We start from the raw sequence: 25,988 nt of genomic DNA, 5'->3' as shown, positions 1-25,988 counted from the left end.
GTTTCTCTGCCTGACTCCATACAAATGAAGCAGTCTGGCTCCTGGACTGCAGACAGCCCTGAACACAACAGCACAGCACCTATTCACTGTTGTGCCAAAGGATAGGAAGCACTTCCACACAACAGCTGGCCTCACCAATGAGTACATGCTGCCCATCAGCAATAGCTAATGGACAAACCCAGGTTCCCTGATGCAGTCTCAAAAAGCTGTCCGGAAGAATGTTTCTTCCTGTCAAACTTCCAGTCTGAACCCAACCATTGTATTGTCCAGAGAGAATAGAAGTTAATTTCCTGAGGTTGATCAGGTAGGAAGCATAGGCTGTCTCAAACCTACCACATTCTCCTTCCCTTCCCAGCTCTGCTATATCCCATTCAACCACACACCACGAAAGTTGTAAGCCACTTCCCAGTTCCATTCACTCCTAAAGCCTTCTTTCTGAGGTAAATATGTACAAACTAACCCTTTTATCAAAGGCATCAATAATTCATAATACTGTTCTCATCTCTCTTACTTTATTGCGAGTGAATCCCAGAACCACTGGGCCAGGAACTGGGCTTTGCATCTTGCTCCAGCAGGACTGAGAGTGGTGGAAATAGGGAAAACAGAGCATAAGCAGTACAAAACGGGATGGATTTTCATGTTCTTACTTTAATAACTGGAGATCAGAGTAACACAAGCAGAGCAGTGTGAGTAAAGGACCGTTTCCCAAACACAGAGTTTTCTCTTCTGGAGAAAAACAAGGCATTTCAGTATTTAAATTAAGTGTCTGTATTTCATAAACAGGGAGACAGACTCTTAGTGAACTTCAGCTTCTTCATGTTTCACCTTTTTCTAGAAAAGGACCAAGGACTAGCTACTGTAGGTAAGGATACGAACAGGACTGCCAGAAATCTTTCTTGACTCTCACACAAAGTTGCGAGCAATGGCCAACACTTTGGAGAACTCTCCTTCCCTCTGCCGCAGGATATAAGGTATGGGTGTTTTTATTCTAGTTCCTACCGGATTTCCATTGTCTTCTATGAGCACCACATTGTTAGAATCAAACCTGGGAGTCATGTGAGGACCAGGCATCTTGTGCCCTACAATCAAAGCCTTCTTCTTTTCTCCTCTGATAGCCAGAAGGATCTTATCTCCTACTTTGCCAACTCCGCTCTTGTTATACACGTGGATACACTTTGGTGGCCGGTGGTACGGCGTGTTTCCCAAGGCACTGTTGTCCACCACTCGCACACGAGTAAGTTTCTGTATTGCTTGGCATGCTCCACTGACACTGGCGAAAGACAGGAAAGAATGAGAGACAGATCTCCCCAATAATCCTTGGGGAGCAAGGGCAAAACCAACACTGGATCTTGTCACTACAGAACCACTCAGAAGGCGCCAGCAACAAATACATACCATACGAATGACACATTCACTGCATTCAATGTGTCCTTTGAAAGCCAGATGCTACTTTGAGCTTTGCACACTCTTCAGTAAATGTCAAACATAAGACAACCGTTCTACTCTGAAACATGACTAGAAGATGGAGCGAAGAGTGGCTTGCATTTATTGCCTTCTGGTTTTCTTTTTTTCTAAGCAACTGCAGATGATTCAGTGGAACTTCCAATTTGCAAGCAAAAAAAAATGTGCTCACTTCTCCCACAAACAGCCTACAGGAAGCCAAGACTCCAGTCGGGCTCTCTGGATCCTGTACACAGTTCCCAGCAATAAGAGCCTATCTCCTTTTCAGTGAAGTCCACAAGGTGCTATCACCAACCCATCAATGAGGTCCTCCTGAGGCTGTGCTAAGCTGCTACCAATTAGAATCTAACAGAACATCACCTTCCCCGTGTGGGAGAAACCCAGAGAGAAGCATTCTCATCTGTACCTGTTTGCACTGTGGGATTATCAGGAGTAAGAAATAAGGGGGATACCCTGCATGGTTTTAAATTGATGGATCTGACTTTGAATACACTTGGAAGCAGCAGGAATACACTGAGAAAGAATTTAACTTCCCTTTCAGGAATGGCTCTTTTATCACACTCCATCCTCTGCCTGCAAGGTTATGACTGCACAGCAGAGAAGGCAGAACAGTGGAAGCTGGAAAGGAAAAGTATTGTCACAGGAAGGAGAAAGGGAAATCTAGGTTAGATGAAGTCTAGAAAGCAGCAGTAGCAAACTGACAGCTACAAATGTGTGACTGCCCAGTTACTGCTAGATAAGATAACTGCACAAGGTGGGCTTTTCTTCTCATTTCTGATGCAGTCTTGAGGCAAAAGTCCCCCACATCCAAAAGTAGGCTCACCACACAGGAACGATTTCCCAGTTAAGGTTACTGACTTGTCTTCCAGCAGCAGCACTGCTCACCTCGGGGTCTTTGCCTCCTTCTCACTGTCAGCACATATCCTTCAAATACATGGTGGAGGAGCCAGCAAGAAGAGGTGTGCTGCTGGACCTTGTTCTTACACATAAGGAAGGTTGGGGATTTGAAGGCTGAGGACAGCCTTGGCTGCAAAGACCGTGAGATAGTGCTCAGGATCTCATAGGTAAGAAAAAGGGCAATAACCTTGGACTTCAGTAGAGCCAACTATGACCTGTGCAAGGATCCAGTTGGAGGTATCCTGTAGGTTAGAACTTGGGAAACTAAGGGAGTTAATATTCAAACACCACTTCCTCCAAACTGAAGATTGGTGCGTCCCTAAGAGTAGAAAATCAGAAGTGGCAAGAGACTCACATGGATGAGCAAGGAGCTCACATTAAAACTCAAATGGAAACAACTAGGGAACACAGAATGTCTGCAGAGTTTAGATCATGTCCTGACTGTCAGGAACCTGCATCTGTTTGGGTTCTCTTTACAACCTGCAAAGAGACATCTACGATATTTTTCTTATATTATTATTTTTTAATTATAAACACTATATCTTATGCTCAATTTACTTAATAGCATCTCTTTCAACTAAGAAAATAAAAGCAAAAGCAGGATTTGAAAATCACCTGAAATGCCGCTGGGTGATTGTGTTCCTCAAATGCGCTAAGGAAAATCCCAACTGCCTGTGCAAGAGAGCCATTTGGATTCTGGTAAGCCACCCTGTGTAAGAAAAAAGAGAATTATGAACTCTATAGGCATAATACAGATTTTTTTTCACTTCCTTTTTCTGATGGCAATCACACACTAGAATCTCAGCAATTCTTTAGATATTTGCAATCCACAGCACACAGAGTTCTAACAGCATCTCCTGCTACAGAGCACACAGAAAGTGCCCCCATCTGAATTCAGCAGAGAATGTAATTCAGATTCTTATGCTATAAAGCAGAACTCAGTATCCCTGCACTGCAGTCTTTTGCGGACAAGGTTAAAGTCCCTTCTGTGCACTGTGAACCATGTAACAACAAATAGGTTTGAGAATTCTGGACGTGAACAGTTTCTAATTTAGAGACTAGAGTGACTAGTAAAAGCTACCAATGTTACCTACAAGACCAGGTGAAAAGCCAGAGATGCTCTGCAAGCTGTATCAAGAAACAAGTCGATAGACAAACCAGCTCAACCACCAATGAGGGAATGCCCCTTGCACATACACAAGCTGTCAAGCACTGTTTGGAGCCCAGCATCTCACCCCTACCAATCTTGCTTTGTTACAGCTGCCCAGAAGGAAGAGCCTCCCATACCCTCAGAGTACTTGCTCAACCCCAGCCAAAACACTACCATGACTGCAGCAGAACCAGGTTACAAGGCTGATTTCTGAGGTGACCACACCCTCTTCCCTAACTGCATCCTTAGCCGTTCCCTAACCCCATTCTGTCAAACTGATCAGGACCAGCCTGCAGAGTCACTCGTAACAGCTTATCTGACCCCAGCTCACTTTGCCAGACATGGATTAGGAACAACAACCCAGGCAGCACATCCAAGCAGCAGAAGGAAGCAGCAAGGACCCCAGTGCCATCCAGTCAGCTCACACAGAGCAAAGACTCTCTCTGAGTGCAGCTTGCTGTGTGACAACGCTCACCTGGACCTTGGCAGCATAACCACCAACTGTCCCGCTACTCTCCTGTCTGAACACTAAAAACATATGGACCACTTATTTCTCTTTGCCAGTGTTGATGAACATAAGGCCAAATTCTAGAGCACCACGTTGTAAAACAGTTTTGGTATGTTTTTTTTGTTAGATAAAGCTGACCTAACTCCCTACAGCACTCCCAAATATACAGCTTCAGTTGCTCTTACTACAATCAAGTAGAAGGCAGAATAATTTTTCACTTTCTCTTGACTCTTTTTCCCCCAATGTTTGCTTACCTGGGGACATGCACACGTGTTAGGGTTGGCAACTATCCTAGAAAGCAAGCATTGCTGACAACAGGATGAGAAGCACTGGGAATCTGCACCACAGCAATTCTGCTGCAGCACTGCCTGAGCAAAGCATGCATTCTCCAATACGTGACAAACCATCTCAGCCATCACCCAGGCAAGTGTGGAACAGATAACAGCTATAACCAATGCTTACATTTAGTCAATAACGGAACTACATTTCTGTTGGGCAGAAGACGAAGTCTCCAGATGATTCAGGGTAACCATTCTGAGCTCACCTCTACCACACCCTGTCCAAAACAAGACCCCAAAGAGGCTGTATTTTTGCAACAGCGCCTCACCTAAATGCACAAGCCTAACAAAAACAAGGCCCTGCAGTATTCACAGTGTTGCTGGCTATCAAGGCATGATTACCTGGCCTTCCTGCTAGGATTGCTACACAACTCCAACTCAGCTCCCGCTGTAATCCCACATCCTGTGCCAGCAGGGAGGAAAACCCATATCCTGTTCTGCACTCGGGTGTACTGTTTCCCAGCATGAAACTCAAACCCAGAGTGTAACAGTGTTCCCAATTCCTCCAGCAGCACAAGGCCTCAGAGCCCCTCCAGAGACCTAAACTAGCAGCAGTGCTGAGTCAGCCTCTCTATAGACTCTGAGAGGTGTGTTTTGGGGTGTCCACCATCACCTCTACTGCTACACAGGGCTAACAGAGTCCTGCTGGTTCCCGAGCCTGGGCTGCAGGACAGGCACAGGAACATGCTCTGCCCACTGTCAGAGGGCAGCAATACCACAGCCAGCTCAGCATGCTCAAGGCCTTGTGTCAGAGTCCCAAAGTGCTGCCTAAACCCTGAACTCACTACCCAGTCTCAGGAGGAGTCACTGCTTATTTCTACCCTGTGGCAGCAGTGAAGGTTTGAAGTTACAAAACTACCGAGTGAAGCATCAACGGTTTAAAAGTATCCAAAGACTGTTTATTTTTCCACATGACTCAGTATCCCTTCTCTGCTAGGAATTACTCCTCAGTATAATAAGATGTGTCATAAACTAAGAAACTCTGAATGATTGATTACTTGGAATGCAGCATCCTGTTCGGAATTGTGTAAACAGAATATCTGCAATGTGCAAGAAGGTTCAGGGCAGAGGGAAGAATGGTTCTATGGCACGAAGCCCAGCACGCAAGGAAGGGTGCAAGTGGGTTTCTGAATAATGAATCATACCCCCAGCTCTTGGAACAAGCCAGCTTCCCTTCCAGAAAGGAACAACCGACCCTTTGGATCTGGTTCCAGCATTCCTCAGCCTGGCCCAGTTCTACCTCATTCCCTCTGTGGCTGGGAACAGGCACCTGATCTCCTCTGCCCTTTGTTTTGCCCTTTGTGGAGGAGCTACGACCAAACTAAACTCACAAGGGCAAAGAAGTCATTCACTGCCTCAGGAGCGCTCAGAGCTGGTGCCAAAAGCTAAATGCTATTATGGAGATAAAAGTCCTTTCCAGTGCTGATGTTGTCTCACACCTTCTGAAGAAGGCTGTGCTTAGCACATGCTTGGGGGATGCACGTGAACTGGGTTTGCTCTCAAAGGTGGATCTTCAATTGTGGCCTCTTATTCACTTCTCAGAGTCACACGCCAAGAGTATTGCCATAACTATCAAGCACAAGAAAAGGTGCAGGAACTCCTAGGAAGTCTGCTGTTGATATTTGATATTGCCCAGCTGGCAGAGGAGTGCACTCTGCTGTAGCCCAGACAGGGAAAACAACACTGCTGCTTTGCATTTAGTCACTGATACACTCTTGATCAAGGAATTATCTTGGAGGAGACTTCTGGAGGTCACCTTGTCCTGCTCAAGGAGGATTACTTCAAAGTCATTCATACTAGGCAGCAGTAGTATTAAACAGCACCTCGTTCTAGCAGTCGCTCTATCTCATGGCTGGAGAGACTCAACTTCTTGAAATCTGTATCTTAGAGGCACTTGGCTACTTCCCACTCCACAAACCAGTTAAAAATTCACAGACTTCAGTTTGAGTTCAGATTCTGAAAAGGGGGAGGTGTCTGCTAATTAAATACTCACTGGGGTGACCCAATTTCTACTTCACTGAGTCAGCCTGAACAAGCAATAACCCACTACAGCAAACACTCCCTTCTCATCTCAAGGGCCCTTCAGCGTTACCACATCCAGTGCAACAAACTGACACCGAGTTCAAAACTCATACCACAAAGCCTTCACCAGTTTCACACTTCTGGAAGTTAAGAGCCATATTAAAGCTACTACCTTCACTGTTTTCCCAGAAGATTAAAGAAGTGATTAATATTTACCATAGGCTAAAGTGGTTTTTGAATGGAGGAATTCTGGAAAATGCCATCCCAGATAACAGAAAGGGACCACACACAACTGTTGCGTAAAAGACATGCAAACACATGAGTAGACCACCTCAGGAAGCTGATATGAAGCAAGGAAATCCTCTGGATAACGAAGGCAGAATTACATACACGCTTTATGCCCACGTCAGAGCACGCAAATGTGTCCCCACAACATGCATTTCCATCACTACCCCTGTGCTGGCTCCAGCATTCACGTCAGTCTTGCAGCCTGCTCAGTCTCGTGTTCATCATGAACATTGGGAGAGCACCTCAAGAGATTCCGACAAGAGAAGAATCACTCCCATTTAAAAATATGGATGCACTTCACAACACTCAGTATGAATCTGCTGTGCTAATGTAGTCATGGGAGCACTAAAAACATCTTTGTCTGAGCACTCAATGGAACAGTGAAACAGCTCTGACCAAGTTTTTAATTAGCAGTGCACAGCTTGAAACCCAGTCAAGATGTCGTTCTTACCTTGCCTGCATCCTGGAATAAAAGTACTTTTAAATAGTGCTATTAGCCAGCAATCCAGTATCACTTTCCTTCTTAATGAGAATTTGGAAATGACATTTGCTCCCTGTTCCCCCATGAAGACCTGTAGTTCCACAATCATTCTGTTATCTCTGCTAGTAACTCACCGACACCAACAAGCCACAGGGAGAATCAACGGATGTGCAAAGCAAGTCCTGAGGCCAAGCAAGCCAAAGCTGCTGTCAAAATACAAAATAAAACAGGAAAAAATATCCTCAACAGCAGTGACCTGATCTGAACCATCAAAGAGTGGTGGCCAGCATCCTAAGAGATGAAAAAAGACATGCTCTGGGCACTACAAAGATCTGAACTGCATCTGTCATCCATCATTAAAATGCAGGAATTAAATCCAACACAATACATGCAATGTAAATACCTAAACCCCTACTCGGGCACTGTGGGTTTATTTATGGAATGCCTGACAGGGTGCACTGCAAGAGGCAGAAGGGAGTTGTGGGGCTCGAACTATTCGTGGCCCTCCTTGTAAAAGAAGTCTGTGAGCATTAAAAATACACAAGACATCCATTACTGAGACATAATTGGTTTTGCACTAATGACAAGCAGAAAGGCCAAATTCAGAAAGAGGAATTAAGTCTTCATGGATTCCATTTATGAATAGGATTAGATATTAAACAGGATATTTATTGAGCCAAGTTAACAGCAGCAACACACTGCAGGTGCATCTGTTAACAGGTCTCCAGTGAAACACACTAACCTCATTTTCACCATCAGGAAAAGCAGATAAAAAGAGCTCAATACCTTTAATGGAAAACTTACTTCATGTATTTTAAATATCCATACATCCCAGCTCTAAGGTACTTATATCTATTTCAATATCTGAGCACACTATTACATTACATTCATATTTGCAGTGCCATACTAAAATAACAATGGACTGTTCCCAGTGTACCAGCAGGAAATTAAGCTACAGAAAGAACTTCCTAAGGTCAAAGGAAAGGGGTGGCACAGTAGGTATCTGATCCCAGAAGCACTGATACAGTCTGTGGGGATGAAGGCAAAACCCTTCCTTGTTAGGGTCTTCTGGAGTTACACATAAATTGAGAGAACCACCTGCAGTCCCCTAACTCATTGCTACTATCTCCTTTTGGTTGCACCTTTACTATGTGTAAAAGCACTGAGGTCTCCGAATGGGACCGCAGAAAGCAAGCCACAATCCCACATCCTGTTTCCAGCCCTAACCTGGGTGACCAAGTCCCAGCCAGCAAGGTGTGATCACAAACCAGAAAGCACTGAAGAGTGTTATGGTGGGGAGAAGGAGCCAGGCAAGGAGAAGGCGGGGAGCAGAGGTTCGACCACCGGAAAAAAAAAACAACAGCGAAGAACCACTGACCTAGGTCAAGCGTCCACAGAAAGATGAACGACAGCAGCTCCCTTCAAAAAGGAGTTCGTCCGAAGGAATTTTCTGGCAGGTAACCAGAGGGGCCCAGGCTGCGCACGCTTCCCCGTGCCACACAGCACCACTTGTACCAGCCTGTACTGCTCAGGGCACAGGAATCCCGCTTCGATCACACCATGTGACAGCTCCCACCCCCCGCGAGCCACATCCCGGCAGCACAGCCCCGAAAGAACCGTGAAACAAAGCCAGCGCTCGCTGGAGAGCATCCTCCGCGTTTCCCTCCTCCCAGGCCCACAAGACCCGCACAAGGCCACCCGCAGGCCGAAGCCAGGCCTGCACGGAAGGCCCGAGGATCGGCGGCTTCTAGTACCGACGGCAACGGGACATCCGCTCCCGCACAGCCACTCCCAGACGCCGGCTGCAACCCGCCACGCCGCACAACCCTCCCCCCTGCTCACCCCCGCTCCCGAGCCCACCCACCTCCCCCTGGCCCGCCGCACACCTCAGCGGCACCGCGGCACCCCGCCCGCCGGCAACGCGCACGCGCACTGCACCGCCCGCCGGCAACGCGCACGCGCGTAAGGCCCGCCCGCTGCTGCGCAGCGCTGAAGCCACGCCTCCTCGAGGCGGCGCCCCGCCCCCAGCCGACGCCGCTCGATCCCTCCCGACGCGGCGCAGCGCGGTACCGCAGCGCCCGGCGGGGCGGCAGCAGCACGGGAACCTGTCCGCGCCTGACACCGGGTAAGCGATGCGGTATCGCGGGCGGGAGGCGCGGCTGGCTGACTGAGGCGGGGGGCTGCCATCTTGGAGCTGGGGAGAAGCCCGCGGCCGCGCCGTACTGCGCTCCGGCGGCGAGCGGCGGGGCTCCGGCCTGCCCGGAGCGGGCCCCGTGCTGAGGGGGGGGCTGGGACCGCGGGGCCGTTCGCTCCGTCCCCTCCCCGTGCGCCTGGCTCCGTGTCTGCCTCGCTGGTTGTTCGCTGCCCGCTGCTGCGGTGCCTTCTAGACGGCCCCGCCCGTGCGTGGGACAAAGCTCCGTGAGCCCCGTGCTGCGGCCGCACCCCCTTAACGGCCCCCGCTGCGCGGACCTTCTGCGTTCTTAATGCTTCCGGAGCGCTCGGAGCCGGCTGCGGGAGGGCCGTGCTTTAAGGACGTGGATCCTAATGACCGTAATTAGCTGGCGTCCGCCTGGGAGGGCCCTTTTCGTGCCGGGCTCTTTAGCGGTCCTTACGGGCTGGGGCCCCCCTGCAGCTCTCACCTGGGTGCGATAGCAGCGTGAGGGGGATGGAGCTGGGAACGAGCTGTGCTTGGGCTCAGCGGTGTGCTTGGTTGCCCCAGGTTTGCTCTATTTCCATCGGATCGGTAACCTTGGGAGGAACCGAGGCTGCTGTGTGTTCTGAGGGTGTCGGTTTTCCTGTCAGGAGCATTGCTCTGAGGCTTGCGATGCTCCGGTTTCTTCCCCTTTAACCTGAGCGCAGAGTCACTGTCCTGAAACATCCCGAGGTCAGGAGTTGAGGCAGCGAAAGGAAGGTGCCGAGATGTGTGCTACTGTTATCTCCATCCTTGGGCTTTCACAATGTCACTGGTTGTGTTTCCTAGCAAAGAAAATGGACTGGAAACGCTCTTTCTTCTGATAAATGTTTATGCGATAAAATAAGGTTTGCTTCTTTCTAAGAACAAAGATGTGAGGAACGTCTCAGTGAGCGCAAGACGCACAGCAGAAGCCTGTGCACTAGTGTCCCATCCTTCTTGTCTTCTAGTTGTGCTTTCTGTGAGCTGAGGGCACCAAGTAGGGTCCTGCCAGCTGCCCACACTCCCTCCTGCACCCTTGGTGTAGTGGTTTTGACCTCGGTGTGCATCCCTTCCATCGGTGCCCATCCTTGCCATGGGATCTGAGTGCTGAATATCTGCTGGTGCTGCTCGCAGTTCCCTGCTAAAGGAGGCCCCAGTGTGGGGTGTTGTGCTGCCTGTAGGCATCGCGATTAGGGATCCGATGGCAGATTTGCATATCAAAGGATCGGCGGGTGCTGCGTTCTGGTGATGGAGGCAGGGATGATGGTAGGGCTCGCTGGGGAGCACGTTACAGCTTTCCCGGGGCTTTTTTAGTGCAGAGATGAATGGGGATGTTTGGAAAACGCGTTTGTTTCCACATCTTTTAAGGCCTTCTTTAATTAGCAGCTGTTTTCCAGGGGGGTGGGAACAAAGGAGTGGGGCCACACCTCCTTCTCGGGCCTGAAGCCCCTTCTCTCCCGTCGGCATCTGCCCTCGGGTGAGTCTGCGTTTCCTGCCCGTGCTGGGCTGCATCTCCATCCCCATGGCAACCAAGCAGAAGTAGCCATTCCCCTTGGTACCGGGTGTTGCACTGCCCTTCGACAGCCCGGCCCATGGAAGGGACACGGAGGTGCCGTGCCCCAGCCTAGCCATGCAGTGGCTCCGATGGTGGAGGCGGCAGGGAAGGGAGTGGCTGGGCTGTGTCCGTGGGGATGCTTCGTGACTCAGAGGAAGGCCTTTGTCTGGTGTCAGAGCGGTGCCTCCTGCTCCTCCCAGCCCCCCCAGGGCCTTGCTGAAGCTGAGCGGGCAGAAAGCAAGCACTCATCTGCAGGCATGGTTCTGCTTCCATCCGGGGTCTGTGCCATGGCTGTGGCTATTGAAAGCCTGAGTAGCTCTGGTACCTCCTACTCTGGCTGTAACGATGGATTCCTGATAAATACAAGTAAATAATAATCTAGGAATTATTTTTATTTATTTTGTGTGTGTGTTTGTATATGTAGTGCAAGAGAGAGGGCATGATTTGGGGTGAAGCAGAGGCTCGCAGAGTGAAATGGCTTTTCTGTGAGGCTGCAGGCCTGTGGTTGGCACTGCCTCCTTGCTCTGTGTTCTTCCAGCCTGGAGCTGGGTGCCTGCCCTCTGCTCCAGATACAGATCAGCTGCAGCAGGCGGAGGCTCCCTCGCTAAGTGTGAGATGTGAGTGCTTTCCTCTGTGTGTCTCCGCAGCATTTGTTCCTTTTTGCTATGTTCTCTCTATGTGCCGTGCAATAGCTGAACAGTGCTGCAAACATTTCCATTCTCCCCACTGCTTCTGCATGTCAGTGCTGCTTGCCTGCCTGCCCATGTCTCTGATCTGCCTTCCCAGGATACCAGCACCTGGGGCCAGGTTTGTAACAGTTTGGTGCTGGCAGACTTCTCTGCTTCTTCCAAGCTGGGTCTATCAGCTCTGGAGGCAATGGCTGCAGGTAGGGCTCATGTCTGGCTGTACTTGCCATACTCTGCAGGTGTTTCCTCAGCCTTCAAAACCCAGCTGCCACTCCTTTTCCCTGCCTAAAGAAGGCACTGTAATATTCCAGTGCCCTAATCTTCCTATTCTACTCTGACCTGTGTTCTTGCCCCTTTCCCTGGAGGTGCTTATGCTAAATTCCTTGCAGACCTCAACTCTGGGTGGCAGCCAGTGGGGCTGTAGCTTGGACTTGATGCTTTCAGTAACTAAACAGGGACCTTTAGTAGGCTCTGTCCCTGGTCCCTTCGAGGCTAGAGAATCTTGGTACTATCTGTTACTTAAAGGAAACCCAGATGGCTGCAGTCTCATCTCCTGCTTGAAGCAGTCATCAGCATCTGGTGTCTTCTGCTTGAGGGTTGGGCAGAGCCTTGTAGCATTGCAGACTGTGGAGGCTCTGCATCTGACTTAATGCGTGGGCTGTTGAACCAAAAATCTAGTGCCAGGGGTCTAGGGAAGATCTTAAAAGACATGCATCCCTCCATTCTGTGCATATCATCTAGCTTCCCTTTGCATTTAACCACTGGGCTCTGGAGGCTCTTAGGTGTTGCTGGTGAGTCTGACATCTTCCCCAGGGTGACTGTGTGTGCAAGCTGGTGGTTTGGTTTGGCTGGGTTCTTTTCTACACTTGAGGCATAGACCTGCTAACAAATTACTGTGTGCCTGTTACACTGTGGTAACTGCCCAGAAGTTTGTTGTTACTCAGTGCAGAAAGGCAGCTCGCTTGGCGTGACTTGCCACCTTATAAATCTGGAGGAAGGAACTGAATTTGTGCTAGACACAAAATGGTGTGAAGACTTGCTGCAGCAGGAGGATGAGTGCTGTTGGACAAAGGGAAGAACTGAGTAGAAAAGAACAAATGCAAGGTGACAGTAAGTAGGAACTCTATCTTCACCTGGTATAGAAGGTCAGGAGTGATGAGAGATTTAGAGGACTTAATTTTAAAGAGTGAATCCAAGCACACATGAAGTAAAAACAGGTGATGATCATTTAGGTTGATTAGATGTGATCAAGTAGACAAAGCCTGAAATGAAATTCACATGAGCGAGTACATTATAGGATAGAGCAATTTTTGTGTAGTGAGCAGCCGTGTTTAAGAACATCTAGCAGAGGGAGGTCTCAAGATTTGATACCCTGATACAGAGGGAGAAAGAATAGGACTACAACCAGCTAGTCTAAATAAACTGGAATAAATAGCTGGGCAGCTAGTGTTGTGCTAAGAGAATATGCTGATTTAAAAAGCCACCCGTGTGTTTTTGTCTGGAACATACGGCATCACATCAGTCAACTCCCTTGCCTAGAAGGATGGCTCGCTTAGTGGCTGAGCAGAGGCGATGGATGTGATAGATCCTGACTTGAGTCAGCCTGTGTCACTGACCCATGTGTCAGCCTCATAAACAAATGGGGAAAGGGTGGGTGACGTGAAGCATCCCTCAGGTGGATGTGGGACTGGTTGAAAAGCTGCATTCGAAGTGCAGGTTGATGACATTTCTTTCTGATAGGAGACCCTGCCTAGGGCAGAGGCAGGGCTGGGGAAAACGTTGGTGTAACCAAGATTTGTGAGTAGGATGAGTTAGTGCTTTGCTGGGGAGGAGGAATACACAATGTAAGCCTTATGCCAGGCTGTGTTGGGAGTGTCTCCTCGAAGGTGCAAGAAATAATTACTGCTATCCCCAGCATACATGAGGGGTTACTGAGGGAATAGGCTCAGATCCTTGGATGTGCGCAAAGAGTGTCCAGCAATGCAACAGGAATTATTAAGGTCTTTAGAAATATGGTGTGGGAGGAAAGATGTAAAGAAGTAGGACTGAGCTAGCCTGAGGAAGAAAAACTAGAAGAGGAAACTTCCTCAAGAATGTACAGCAATGAACGACTATAGTTGTCTGTCTTTGAAGATGGGGTAAGAATTCATTTCACCTGTAGTAAAGGGAGCTTACCTGTAATGGTGGAGTCACCATCAATTGACATGGTAAAGCAGAAGCTATCTTGAAGGTTCCTGAGGTTTTTCTGTCTGTTTTGGGTTTTGTTTTTTAACAAATTAGCAAGTAGTCCTTAAATATGGGCATGTTATAGGTGACTGTGCCTCCAAGTGAAGAATCTCACCAGGTAATTGCCAGGGTGGAAGAGGCCTTCATAGTTTATATGAAATGTTTGTTACCTGTGGAGGAAGCGATGAGTAGCCATGGGAATATGACTTCTGCAGGAGGTGTTCAGGAGACTGATACTAAAATACTCTATCTAAATCCAGTGTCTGTGCTCAGAAAAGGATGTTGAAAATTTGAAGAGAACTACAAAATAATCTGAGGGCTGGAGATTTATCTTTATGGTGAGAAACAGAAGGAGATCAATCTGTTTATCTAATCAAGGAAAAGATTAAGGTGGGACTTGGTTATCCTACATAAGCTAACACATCTTATGACTGTGTGTCATTAGTTTGGAAGGGTAGTGATGCCAGGCTGTAAAGGATAGCAAAAAAAACGCTGGGCTGTGATCGCTTCCAGGGCCCCGTAGGCAGCTGGAGGCCTGTCTTCACTCCTTCCCTTGCAACTTGTTACCACTTTCTCAGCACTATGCATTTTGGGTTTGCTGCTTCAGCCTGGCTGTCTGTGTTAGCCCTTTCCTCGGGACTATGCTGCCTTGTGAGGAGGCACCTCCAAATAGGAAGCAAGCACTAGCCTGAGCTCAGCTACTACAGGGTGTGATACCCTACACTCACTCTCTGTGCATGTGCCCGTGCAAAATCCCTGTCTTTTCTTGCTCCACAGCCTGTCTCTTTATAAGTATCCCTTCCCTTGTGGCACTTGGCTTCCTTGCCAAACAAGTACCTGTGAGCCTACCCACCACCTTTCAAACTCACCACTAGGGTCAAGGATGAATAAAGCTAAATATCACCCTTGCCTCTGGTCCTGGTCATCCTGTGGGCCTGGGCCTTGTCACCTGTGGCTGCTGTTGTACTGAGTTTCACTAAGTCAGCTTCCAGTCTGAGAAGCAACATTTCTATCGTAGCCCAGTGAACAAACCTTGAGAGGGAGATCGGCTGAGATGCTGCAGCAGATGGCTTGCTGAAATCTCGCTACATCCATGACTTCCCTTTCACCCACTAATGCTGTAATGCTGTTAAAAATAAAGATGATCCAGTTTGCCCGATGAGGATGTATCCTGTGTAAATCCCTGCTGCCTCGAGCTCATGGCATCTTGCACTCTCACGTCTTCATATTTTATTCTCGTCTGTGGTAAGAGGAACTTCAAAGCTGATGAATAGATAGCTCTTGACTGTTGCTGCAAGTCAGGGGAAAGAAATGCTTTGATGAGCATTGGGGGAAATCCCCCCCTTCAATGTGTCACTGCTTTTTGTGCTTTCTCTCAAGTGTTATTCCATTTGGATGAGAGCAGAATTTGGCTGTGCAGGAAATAACCTCAGTAGGCGTTTGTGTTTGTTCTGGGGAGTATTCCAGGTGTTGCAGCCAGAGTTGTTCCAGGAGAGATGTATGAAGCAGGAGCTGTAGTTCTCTTCTGGTAGGCACAGGATGTACCTCTGTAATGGATGAAGGCATGAAAATATTACTGGTGGTGGTGATGTTTCATCTGAACCGTGCCTGCAGATGCATTAGGTGATTCCTTCAAAACACCTGCAGTTTTCTGGCTGGCTTGAGGTGTGGGATTGCCTCTTTTGGTTGCTCTACTGATAAGTTATTTTGGCAAAAATGCTCCAACTCCTCAGTCTGGTTTCTTCCACCACCTCAAAACAGCTAGAAGCAGTTTTGCCGGTATTACTGCACCCCCATCAATAGACCTTTGCCTGTGCAGACATGTTCTCTGGGGACTTTGCCTCTGTGTCTCAGACCGTGCTGGAAGATGTCTGGGGCTGGCCTGGTCCTAAAGCTCAGGCAGGGAAGAGAAGGGGACTGGGTAATTGAACCAGTAGAAGTGTCCAGTTCTAGAGAGTTTCCAAAGTGTGTGAGTGAATGATCTATTGGTATGAAAAGTGCTGAAAGCACGTGGCTGGTAAATAGGGAAAAAAAGCAGGTTTCAGGTAAGGGAAGTTTGTTGTTTGGCTTGTGGCATGTATGCTCTATTGTTTGCACTGCATCTTTTCAAGAAAAGGGCTTTTTAGACTTGTTCATGAAGGTGAACTAACCCATCTGTGTGATGGTGCAGGCTGTACTGTGCATTGTGGCTGAATGGATGCATGGGCTGGGAACACCCAGCCTAGTCCTGAAAAGTTACGAAGTGCAGCTGTCTGGCCCACAGTAAATGTGCCTGCCTGCTTTCCCTCTGCTCCCTGTCTTTTTCCCCCTGACTGTTTTTGGCCTGCCCAATCACCACTCCCAATCTGTCACTGCCTCCCCATCTTCCAGAGCATCCCTGGGGTTGTTGCTGCCTAGATGCTGTCTTGCACTGCTGTTTGCACTACTACTTTGCAGAGCTGGCTCTGGTAGCCCCAAGCAGAGTTTTGGGTAGCACCCTCTCCTTCTACTCCTGTGTCAAGGCTGGCCTTGTTATTCCTGCTCTGTCTCTCAACGTACAGGTTCATGAGTGTTCATGTCTCATTTTGCCAGCAGACGCCTTGAGCAGGATGAATTTCAGAGCCCTTCAGGACAGAAGTGTTTTGTTCCTTCTTTATCGTGCACTGAGAAAAAAATTCTATATCATTTGGGGAAAAGAGATGCTTCTTGGGCTCTCCCTGACAAAGTCATGTGTCCGTACCACAACCCTCTTCCTTTAGAAGAGGGAATGTACCCTGTTCTGACAAGCCTGAAAACTGGTCTTGAGTGGAAGACTGAACTAGCAATGGCAAAACTTGATAGTGCACGATGCTGTTCTCTTGGATAGGCAGGCAGCAAGCTGCTCCAGTGAGTTAGTGCTTTGGTCTCCCTGGGAGGGCTTGCATGGGAATTTTCGTCTTTGCCAGGGAGAAGATGAAGTGTGGGGTGTATCAGCAGCATGCCTGCGACTTGAGGCAGCAGGAATGGCTGTGGGTGGGAGAAGATGAGCTGGATGGTGATTGTGGGGGTGAATCTGTGAGTGTTGGTGGTGGGAGGGGTGGGTGGGCCAGGGCACAGACCTGCTTGCCAGCAGGTAGCTGGGTATGTTTTTCCCCCCAGCAACTCCCTGCTGTGGTAGAGACCTATCACCCAAGTGATGTTCTGAAGCACTCCTTCACTTCATGCTGCATGACAGGTGCAATTTCAAGGTTTATCAGCAATGAGAAGCATTGTTGAAGGCATGGATGTGAGGATGAGCAGATCTCCTAGAAGGAACTCTTGTCCTGCAGATGGCTGGCAATCCCTAGGTTCTACATCTGATGATGTCCTGTCACTAATCGTGTGGTCCAGCCAGGCCTCTGGACTCCAAGTTGTGATTGGGCATACATCGAGTTGTCTGAGGCTTTCTGGTGAGACCACTGGACAACTTTCCCTGTGCCTGTTAGGAGAAGTGGAAACTCAGAAATCGATTCAAGTCTCTTAAATCTAAGTGCACGTCCTCTCCAAACTGTTTGAAGCTGATAAGTGCAATGGTATAGAAGATGGATCCTGGAAATGGTAAAGGGGAATGGAGCCAAGAGGTCCATTACCAGTTTAGTGGCATGGAGTGTGTGCTAAGTGTCTGAAAACAGGAAAGCAGTAACTTTCTCCAAGAAGGAGAGGAAAATATGAGGTTCTAAAAATGAGCCTGGCACAGAGAGACAGATGGGCTCAGCCAGAAGGAAGGAATGGAAAATGCGGTGGTGGCTTTAGGAGGAGCCAGGAGCCTGCACTGGTGGTTCTGCCTGGATGGGCTTCAAGACTCTGATCTGCCACCATATGGATGTTCAGCTCAGTAACATCACTTGAGGGTCTGTTTCTTGTGGGGTATGCCTTGGACACCACAGAAAGCCTGCATAATTTAGGGAGCCCTGGGAGATACTCTTTTCTCACCTTTTGTTGTTCAAGTGCCTGGTTCCTGGATAGTATTCCAAACAGGAGAGGTTGTCCTGTGGGCCTGGGCTTCTTAATCCCTTTTTGAGCCCAAACTGTCATGTGCTTTCTCTTCCCACAGCTGTGGGCAGTCATGTATACTTGCTTCATGCCCAGGGGCTCTGAGTCGATGTGAAGGGTGACCCTGCTGTGGAGGCAGGCGGGGTGGCAGCTGGGAGCCGTATTCCCATGTGCTAGCCAGAGGCCTACCAACTGGTAGGGCTGCTATCCCTTCACAGGAGCTGAGCACTGCCAGACTCACTGTCACACCATTACATCAGCTGCTAAACTGCTAGAACATCACGCAAGCTGTCAGGAGGCTTTCAGGGGCCCTATGTTAAATCTTTTCTTTGACACCATGTTTCGAGAGCCTAGGATGGTGGCTTCTTCTTGTGTGGTGGATCTAATCAACAGCATTTTCTCCCTTTCACAAGATCTGCCTGGAGTTTAGATGTCTGTTATTAAAAAGTGCTGAGTGTACCCTCAAGTCCAATGGCCGTTGGTGAGGGAGCTGCATGCGATCAGCCATCCTGCAGCACCCAGCCCTAAGTCACCTTCCCACAATCTTCCCATAACAGGAGGAGGGTTTGACTGATCCAGAGCGCTCATACTGTCCTGACTCATCCAGTACTCTGCTTCCATCACTGGAGCACTCAGTGTTGGTAAACAGCATGTTATAAATAGGCATCTGATGCTATATTGGGAAGAGTTCTGCCTGCTGTTGAGCACAAGCATTGTGGGACCTAAGTCTGGCCACCATGGGCTTGGCTGGTGCTGGTTGAGCCTCCTGCACTGAGTGGGCTCTGCCTTCTCTGCCCAGTCACACAGGTGTCACGTGCACTATTTCAGGGCAAACACTGAAGTATGAATTGAAGGGGCTGTGGAGTTCTGATGACCCACGGAAAATGTGAGTCAACCTCAAGGTGTTTGCACAGCATGGAACCCCTCTGTGTTACCTTGGTCCTCTTGTTGTCCCATGTGAGAGAATTGGTCACCCCGCTGTGGGTCCCCAAGCCTGGTGGCTGGTGTGGCCCTGACTTCCGCACTCGGGATTCCTCGGAGGCTTTGATCAGAATGCCAGTGAGGTGGCATCAGAAGAGGGCAGGCTGCCAGGGGTGAAATTCCAGCCTTCCTGCTTGCTTTCAGGGCTGTGGCCAGATCACGGCGTCAGGCCTCCAGTGTAAGTGGACAGGCGGGCAGCTGTGTAGGAAGGCTGGAGCGGGTGCTACCATCCTGCATCTTGTACTTTTCCACATGCAGGTGCTGGTTTCAAACAGGTAAACCCAGTGCTGGAGTATCAGGATGGCCCCTCTGAGCTGCTGGGATGAACTGGAAGAGCCAGGCCAAAGACTCAAAGCAAATAGACTGGTGTGTGAGCTGAGCTGGGTGGTACTATGTTTCCCTCACTGGTTTAAAAGCAAAACAAAAAACAAAAACAACTTGATGTCCTTTAAAAGGTTTCTGCCTTATCTCCAGCATGCTGTTTGTGTCTTTCTGTGCCTGTCTGGGAATCAAGTGGTAGGAAGCCTGTCGTGTGCTAAGGAAGTTCCTCTCTGTGCTTCATATCTGTAGATAATCTTCCCCAGCATGAGGTTTGATGGTTTTGTTTTATTGCTTTTTTGTTATTTGTTTTCCCAAATAGTTTTTTGTTTTATTTTCTGGGTGGTTTTTTTTTTCCAAAATACCCCACTGTGCAGCAGTGGAGATGTGAGGGCCATGTTTGTTGTGTGTGGTAGTATTTGCCAAGTGCCTGATAAGCTCTAATGCTGATGATACGAAGTAAGTCTGGCAACTGGGTTCAATTGTGTTCCAGTATTTGAAAATGAGACAGCTAAGAGATTTGAATGTTAGCTGATTTTTAAATGGTGAAAACTGAACTTCATATGAGAGTTGGTACTTGTTAAACTACTGTATTTATTAAAAGAAAAAACTCCTCTACTCTAGACAGTGTGGTCACTGTGGGAGGTGACTGTGCTGGGGAGAAGCAGGAAACGAGAGGATAAGCTAGGGAGACAGAGATTGAGTTTGTTGATAACTGGCTCTGGTGTTACTGAAGGAGAGCTCTTTTACATCTCAGGATATGGATGCAGAGGCAGTGTTTGATAGTTGTTGCTTCAAAGTGTGCCACTGGATTTTATTTCTTGCCATCAAAGATAAATTCTAGCTCAAATACTATACCCCAAGTTGCTCAACTGAGGGTGGACTGACAACCAGTATGCATAGCCAAGGGTCAGTGAGTGTTCAAGGAAAAACATCAGGTGCTCGAACCAGAGCACACTCCTTGAGTCTGTCCCTCTTTAGGTAAACACTTTAATTTACCCATGTGCTTAAGTTTGAAGCACTTCAGTGAGAGCATTTCAAGATAAGTATGTACTTGGGAACTTTCCTGAGCAGGGGTGATTTCTTTTGCATGAAGATCTTTGGAGAAACATCTTAACAGGCATTAAGTCCATACAGCTGCCAAAGCTAGATTTGTGTTGGGAGAAGCAGCAACCTCATCTGGGTTATTACTTAGTAATCAATCTCTGAATGCTATAATCTGTTAATTGCTTTTATACTCCTGCTTCTGTGATACATTTGTGAAGGCCAAACTTTGCTCCTATAAGGAAAATTCTGGAGGAGTTGTTAGCTATTCTGTCATGTTGCATTGGAGGCCTCAGCTGCAGCTTCAACAGGTGATTTGTCATTCTGTATAGTACACGTTGTATGTTGTCTGATTCAGGAACGAGATACGGAACAGCGTGTTCACTGATATCAGCATATGAACCAGCAATGGTTGTGGAAGTGCTGTAGTGGTCTTTGGGGTCCACTAGCTCCTTTGGATTTGGGTGTGTTGCTCCTCCTGACTCAGGGCATCTGGGTCCCAGCCATCATTGCGTACACAGTATTTTTCCCTTGGCACTAAAAGCAGTCAGTGGAAGCACACAGCATGAGAGTGTGCTTTGGGAGGGAAAGGGGCAATCAGAAAATATGGTCAGAATATGCAGAGGGTCTTGTGTCCCCTGATATGTAAAGATCAAGGCTCAAACTCCTAGCAGATGTTTGCTCCTGTAGCTTGTGCTTTGTTACCTAGAAGTTAAGGCCATTGCTTTGGATCTTGGTATTACTTTCTCTTAGGCCAGGCAGATGCCCAGTATTTGTTCCTCTGTGTGTAGGTGACCCACCTAAGCCAGAGAGCCCTTCTTAACATCACCACTGGCAGCCCTCTGTGCACAGCATCTGATGGATGCATTGTTGCTGCAGGTGTCATATTCAGGTCAAGCTGGGATTTCAGTGTTCTTATTAAGTGCAAGAAAGGGCAACAGGCAAGAAGAACCTATGTTACCAACTGCAAGTCCTTGGACTTCCATAGGTTTTGGTAATTGCTTTTGTGGAGCAGTGCTCCGTGTAAATGATGATTCAGAGTGGCTTTGCCCAATTGAAGTACCATTTCTTTGTTTATCCTACCATGGAGGTGGGGCTCTAGATTAAACAAGGCTTGCCCTCCTTCAAGTCTAAGTAGCTGTTTGATCTCACCTCTCTTTATTTGTGGACCTGGGAAGCAGGCTGCTTGCCTTGAAGTACTACTGCTGTGTTCTTGGGCTTGGCTGGCTACCCTCATCTCTATGCCCAGTGCCCAACCAGCACTTTGTTCCCTGCATTCCCAAGCATGGCCTAGCTCTTGCCAAGACCAAAAAGTGGAGAGAAACCAGGGAACAGAACAGCCCACTCAGCATCTCTCAAGGTCTGGTGGCTGGCCATATGCCCTGCATCCTCAGCCTGGTCTGTGTGTGCACTTCTGGCCTACCTCAAGAGCAGGTCTACCTCAAGAACTCATTTGTTCTGCCCAGCAGACACAGGCTGTTCAGGGGCAGTTCCCTGTCTCTGGAGCAGATCTCTTTGGCAGCATCAGAACAAGCATCCTGGAGGACTGCAGCACCTTGCAGCACTGTAATGTACCAAGTGGGGTCCAACAGTCTTCTATCCGTAGTAGTGTGCAGCAGTGCTCTGAGACAGTGAGTCTCAAAGCTGTGTTTAGTATCAGTCTCATTTTGTGACCTTCTCTATTTATTCAGCTCTCAGCAGGAGCTCAAAATTGGTCTCATAGGCTGGGCAACTTACTTGTCTTCATTTTGGAAGTTGATAGCTACTGGGACTGGGTACATGGGGGGAATTATGTGCCTTAAAGCATATTTTTTCAGCATCACAGTTTCCAAAGTTGGATGTCATGGCCAAGGTCACCCTGCTGCTTGTGGTTCTACCAGATGCTGTGTCAGCTCTGTGTGCAGTCCCCTCCTCTGTAGTGCTGTTGCTGAAGGTCTAGCTCCTATCATTCTTTTCACAGAGGATGCAGGATGCTGGCTGGTTCCTAGAGGTTCTTCCCTAGCTGTCCTGGCTTGCTGGCTGCATCCAGACCTCTTGCTGTGAGAGCCCTTTGCTGATGTTGGCTGCTGTTGAGGAACACTTGACTTCTTTCCTCCTTTTGCTCTGGCTACTGAATCCCTTCTCAGGGTGTAGTCATGATGAGAGCTCAACTCTGCGCGCTGCAGTGCTGTGATTGCAGTTGACCTCTGTGGCTTGCCTGTGCTGTAGATTCTTTGTAACCAACCCTGTCACAGAAGTGTTACTCTAGCTATGCAGTAAGGAAGGTGAGGAAAAGGTTAGACCATCTCCAGCCTGAGTGGCAGTCTCTGCGAGGACCATACAAAAGGATCAGCTTTGCTTGTTATAGGTAGGGTGCCAGTGACAGAACTTGGAGCGGATGTTCCCACCAACATGGAGAACCTGCTGCAGCAGCTCGTGTGGCATCCTGACTTCTTGCCTGTACAGATATTAGCCCTCCTGCCTTCACGAAGGAAAGGATTTCCCTCTAGTCTTCCTGGTTTTGCTTCCCTTTGTGTTTCCTGCTGGTTGAGATCATGACTGGTAGCCCTTTCCTGTTAGTGCCAAATAAAGGAGGGCTTTTTTCAGAGCTGCTAAGTGTTTCCAGGGATGTTGCTCTAAGCAGCCCACGTGCACCCTTCTGTTCCAGTTTCTGAACTGATGCAGGCTTTCAGTTTTCTTGGGTCTTTGTGAAGCAACTGCTCAGTGCACGAGCATGGGGCTTTTCTGCAGTACCATCTACAGGAACTCCCCCAGTTCCTTGCCTGTCCAGTGTCATGCTGTCAAATCCTTGTATTCAAAGGACTGAAAGGAACTTCCCCTGATAACCTCTGGGTGAGCAACTTGCATGATGGGGAGTGGGGATGCTCCTAGGACTGATGGAATAGGATGTCCTGCCAGCCTCTGGGGGGCGGCAGCTTTGGCAACTGAAATGTTGCTTGCTATCTCTTGGTTATGTGCATCGTTAGGGGTTTCCTTAGTGAGAAGTGCTGATCATGCTGTGTAGGTAAGGGCTTATGCCCAGTGGATGAAATTTCTGTATATTTTGAGCTCTGCTGCAAGAAAGTAAAGATTCCTGTCATGCAGAAGTGAGGAGGAGGAAACAGTCAATGTGACCTTGACAGACTAGCTCAGAAATCTGTAAAGGAGGGATTCTGCATTCAGAAAGAAAAGCTGGGTGTGGATAAGAATGCCCAGCCTGCAAAGTCTGGTAAAGGACAGATACAGGACATGAGAGAAGGCAAACATGTTAATACTCACCTATGCACAAGAAGATTAACGTCGGAGATAAACAAGAAGCTCCAAGATGAGGTGAGCTTGCTTATAAACAAAGAGGATGAGAACTGAAAGAGATGCGAAGCTTCTAAAATGTTCACCTGTGCGAAACTGACAGGGTAGCTTTTGGTCACCTAAATTGAGGGGAATGTGTTAAAATCCAGAGCATGTAAGGGATCAGTGGGGAGATTGGTCAGTGTTTGAGCCAAGCCAGATGTGGTGTTCCTGAGTAGTTCTGCTTGATGGTGCTCAAAAGCCAAAGTAGTATCTGTGCAGTGAAGATTCTCTGTAAGTAGTCATTCTCACCTAAAGAATGTATTTTGGCACAGCCCACCTGGAGCAGGCCCTTAGAAACTTTGCAGGCAGACATTGAGCAATAGCATAATTGCTGAAAAGACCCATTCAAGATGGGACCCAGAAGGCAACCCCAGAGGAACTACTGATGTGCTGCTGAGAGCTACACATCAGAAGATGAAAACCAGTGGTGTTAGGGGATGCTGGAATTTCCATCCTTGCCTTTAGCAAACATCCGTTGGGAATGGGTGGAGTTGCTGCTGTTGAGGTGCTGGGTGGTAGGTGAGGAAGCCACCTGAAGCGCTGTTTTCTGGGGCTCATGTGTATAACCACAGCACCAGGAGCTCCCAGCCAGGGCTTTGTTACCATGTGGCCGCAGCTCCACAAAGTATACATCATACGTGATCATGAACATGGTTGGTCTTGCTACTAAATGTTTGTGTTGCATTTGCTGTATCACTCTCAGCATATGCTTGCAGGAAGCAAGGAAGACCAAACAGTAAGCAGTATTTGTTTATGAAGTATGTGCTGGCAGACAAACTTGGGTTCTTTCAGATAGATTTACAGCCTGGGAGCTTGAAGAGGAAATGACAGGTAGATATATTTGGAACTGAAGTATTTGATTCGGTGACTCATGAAATCTAATGCTCAAAATTTAATGCAAATCTGATTGGCCATGGCACTGCTGTGCAGGCTGAGAGGTGGTTGCTAGATTGCACATGGAGACATGGTGGCTGGTGTGGGCTCTGTGCCAACGGCAGAGGAAGAGATGAGCCCTTGGCATGGACTAGAGTGGGACACATGGATGGCACCCTGCAAGTAGAGACTTGTAAATGTGTCAGGTGGCCAAGTGTAATGTCATCAGGAGGCAAATGCAGTGGATCTGGAGGGCTCTCATAAGCAATCCGGAAGTGCCGGGTGCTGTGTCTGCATTGGTTGGTTTCCTGTTGGATGAAGGCAGCTGTACTCAGAACACCCAGGAGAGCACAGCTCAAGGGGATGTGAAAACTCAGTCAGGAAGGCAGTGACTGAGAGAACATCTTGAAAGGGCCAGTTGTGAGATGGAAAAGTTCCCTGAACTTCATGAAAGTTGTACTCAGAGTCGTTTATGAGAAAATAGCCTGCAGGAAAGAAGAGGGCTTATACTACCTAGTCAAGAGAACGGTGTCCCTTGCAGCACAGTGAGCCTCTAGTGTGCTGGCGGTAGGACCAGGTCTTCCTGAGCAGCAGGGCATGCAGGCAGCCATAGAGCAGTGTGGAGCCAGGAGCTGGCCATGACCGTGACCTACTAGTGTCGGTGGTAGGTGCTGTTACACAGAAGAAAGATATGATGCCCTTTGCTAGCAGATATTTGAAGTCTGATGCAGAGCCAGCTGGAAGAACTTTGTACCCAGGGCTTTTGTTTTGACCTGGATTTTACTTTGAAGAAGCGGAGCCTACCAGATGAAGGCATTGGAGGCCCAGTAGTTGCTGGGAAGCTGCTTGGCCAGCTTATACAGAAGGTGAGAGGCATGCAGGGAGCTGTGTGTTGACTGAGGAGGCAGAGCACCCCCCTGCAGCCAGAAAGCTGTCTGTCCTTCTCTCTGCTGCTCTGCCTTCCTTACCCATGTGGGGCCACTTGTGTCCGCTGGGAGTTGGAGAGAAGGGTTGCTGCCCTCATCTCTGTATATCTGAATCTGCAGTGCCCTGCCCTTGGGGCTGCAGGCACCCAGCTGCCTGTCTTCATTGCCCTCAGCCCAATAGGAAGTTGCCTTGTTGCCATAAACAGGTACAGCTCTGCCAGAGCATGGTCTCACTCCTCTAATTACCAACAGGGTTATTAAAATTTACTGAGAGAACAAACAGACATTGCCGGCGTGCTTACGTCTTTCTGGCTACATGTGTGGGGATGTGCTCTATTGATTTATATTTCCTTGCAAGCGTTTCTCAGGTCACCTCCTTGCGTCTGGCTGACATCAGTGGCGCGGCTGGTAGAGCTCGCCCACGTCCGTGCCTGTGCCCTGCAGCTCTGCTCTTTGCTGTGGGGTGGCAGGTCCCCAGTGAGCATCCTGCTGCCTGGCTGCAGGAGGCTGCCCAGTGTAATGACAAGCAGACCCTCTCCTGCTGCTCTGCATGCAGCAGGGTAAGAGGGAGGCAGGAGGACCTCTGTTCTTCCCCTTCTTTCCTGCTGCATACAGGAAATGGATGTGTGTCTTGCTGAATAAGAGGCAGAATTGCCTTTGGCAAGTCTTTCTATGCTGGCCTTGCTGTTGGGGAAGCTCCCTTGCAGACTGGGGAAGTCAGCATTAAACGCATCAGGCAGA

General features: G+C 48.6%; 2 protein-coding genes across 4 annotated transcripts in view; one reads left to right on the top strand and one right to left on the bottom strand.

Moving 5' to 3' along the window:
• Positions 1 to 628: 628 nt before the first annotated feature.
• Positions 629 to 9,076, bottom strand: MRPL14 (mitochondrial ribosomal protein L14). The gene is made up of 3 exons (XM_065755560.1): positions 9,032 to 9,076; positions 2,974 to 3,067; positions 629 to 1,270 (listed from the first exon to the last, which is right to left on the bottom strand). The coding sequence occupies exons 2-3, from the start codon at positions 3,045 to 3,047 to the stop codon at positions 904 to 906; spliced, it is 441 nt and encodes a 146-aa protein (XP_065611632.1). The 5' UTR covers positions 3,048 to 3,067; positions 9,032 to 9,076; the 3' UTR covers positions 629 to 903.
• A 175-nt stretch (positions 9,077 to 9,251) lies between these two features.
• The window catches only part of TMEM63B (transmembrane protein 63B), a 36,426-nt gene continuing 19,689 nt past the window's right edge, over positions 9,252 to 25,988 (top strand). For 2 of the 3 annotated variants that reach the window (XM_065755548.1, XM_065755531.1), the window contains exon 1: positions 9,253 to 9,270. The gene's annotated coding sequence lies outside the window, so the exon portion shown is untranslated. Of the gene's footprint in view, positions 9,271 to 25,988 lie in introns of all 3 variants that reach the window. The other variant, XM_065755540.1, reaches the window with a different exon arrangement.

This window comes from Cyrtonyx montezumae, unplaced genomic scaffold (genome assembly GCF_038088225.1).
Source record: "Cyrtonyx montezumae isolate F1298 unplaced genomic scaffold, pur_monq_1.0 scaffold_0, whole genome shotgun sequence".
Classification (NCBI taxonomy): Eukaryota; Metazoa; Chordata; class Aves; order Galliformes; family Odontophoridae; genus Cyrtonyx; species Cyrtonyx montezumae.
The sequence above is the reverse complement of the archived record's forward strand: the minus strand, read 5'-3'. Positions and strand labels throughout refer to the sequence as shown.

What these genes read in the sequence shown, in the direction of transcription:
- MRPL14 (XM_065755560.1), bottom strand. Translation starts at nt 3,047, where the DNA reads ATGGCTCTCTTGCACAGGCAGTTGGGATTTTCCTTAGCGCATTTGAGG. An exon ending in ATCACCCAGCGGCATTTCAG is followed by an intron (nt 1,271 to 2,973) that starts GTGATTTTCAAA and finishes GTCTTTCGCCAG; the next exon opens with TGTCAGTGGAGCATGCCAAG.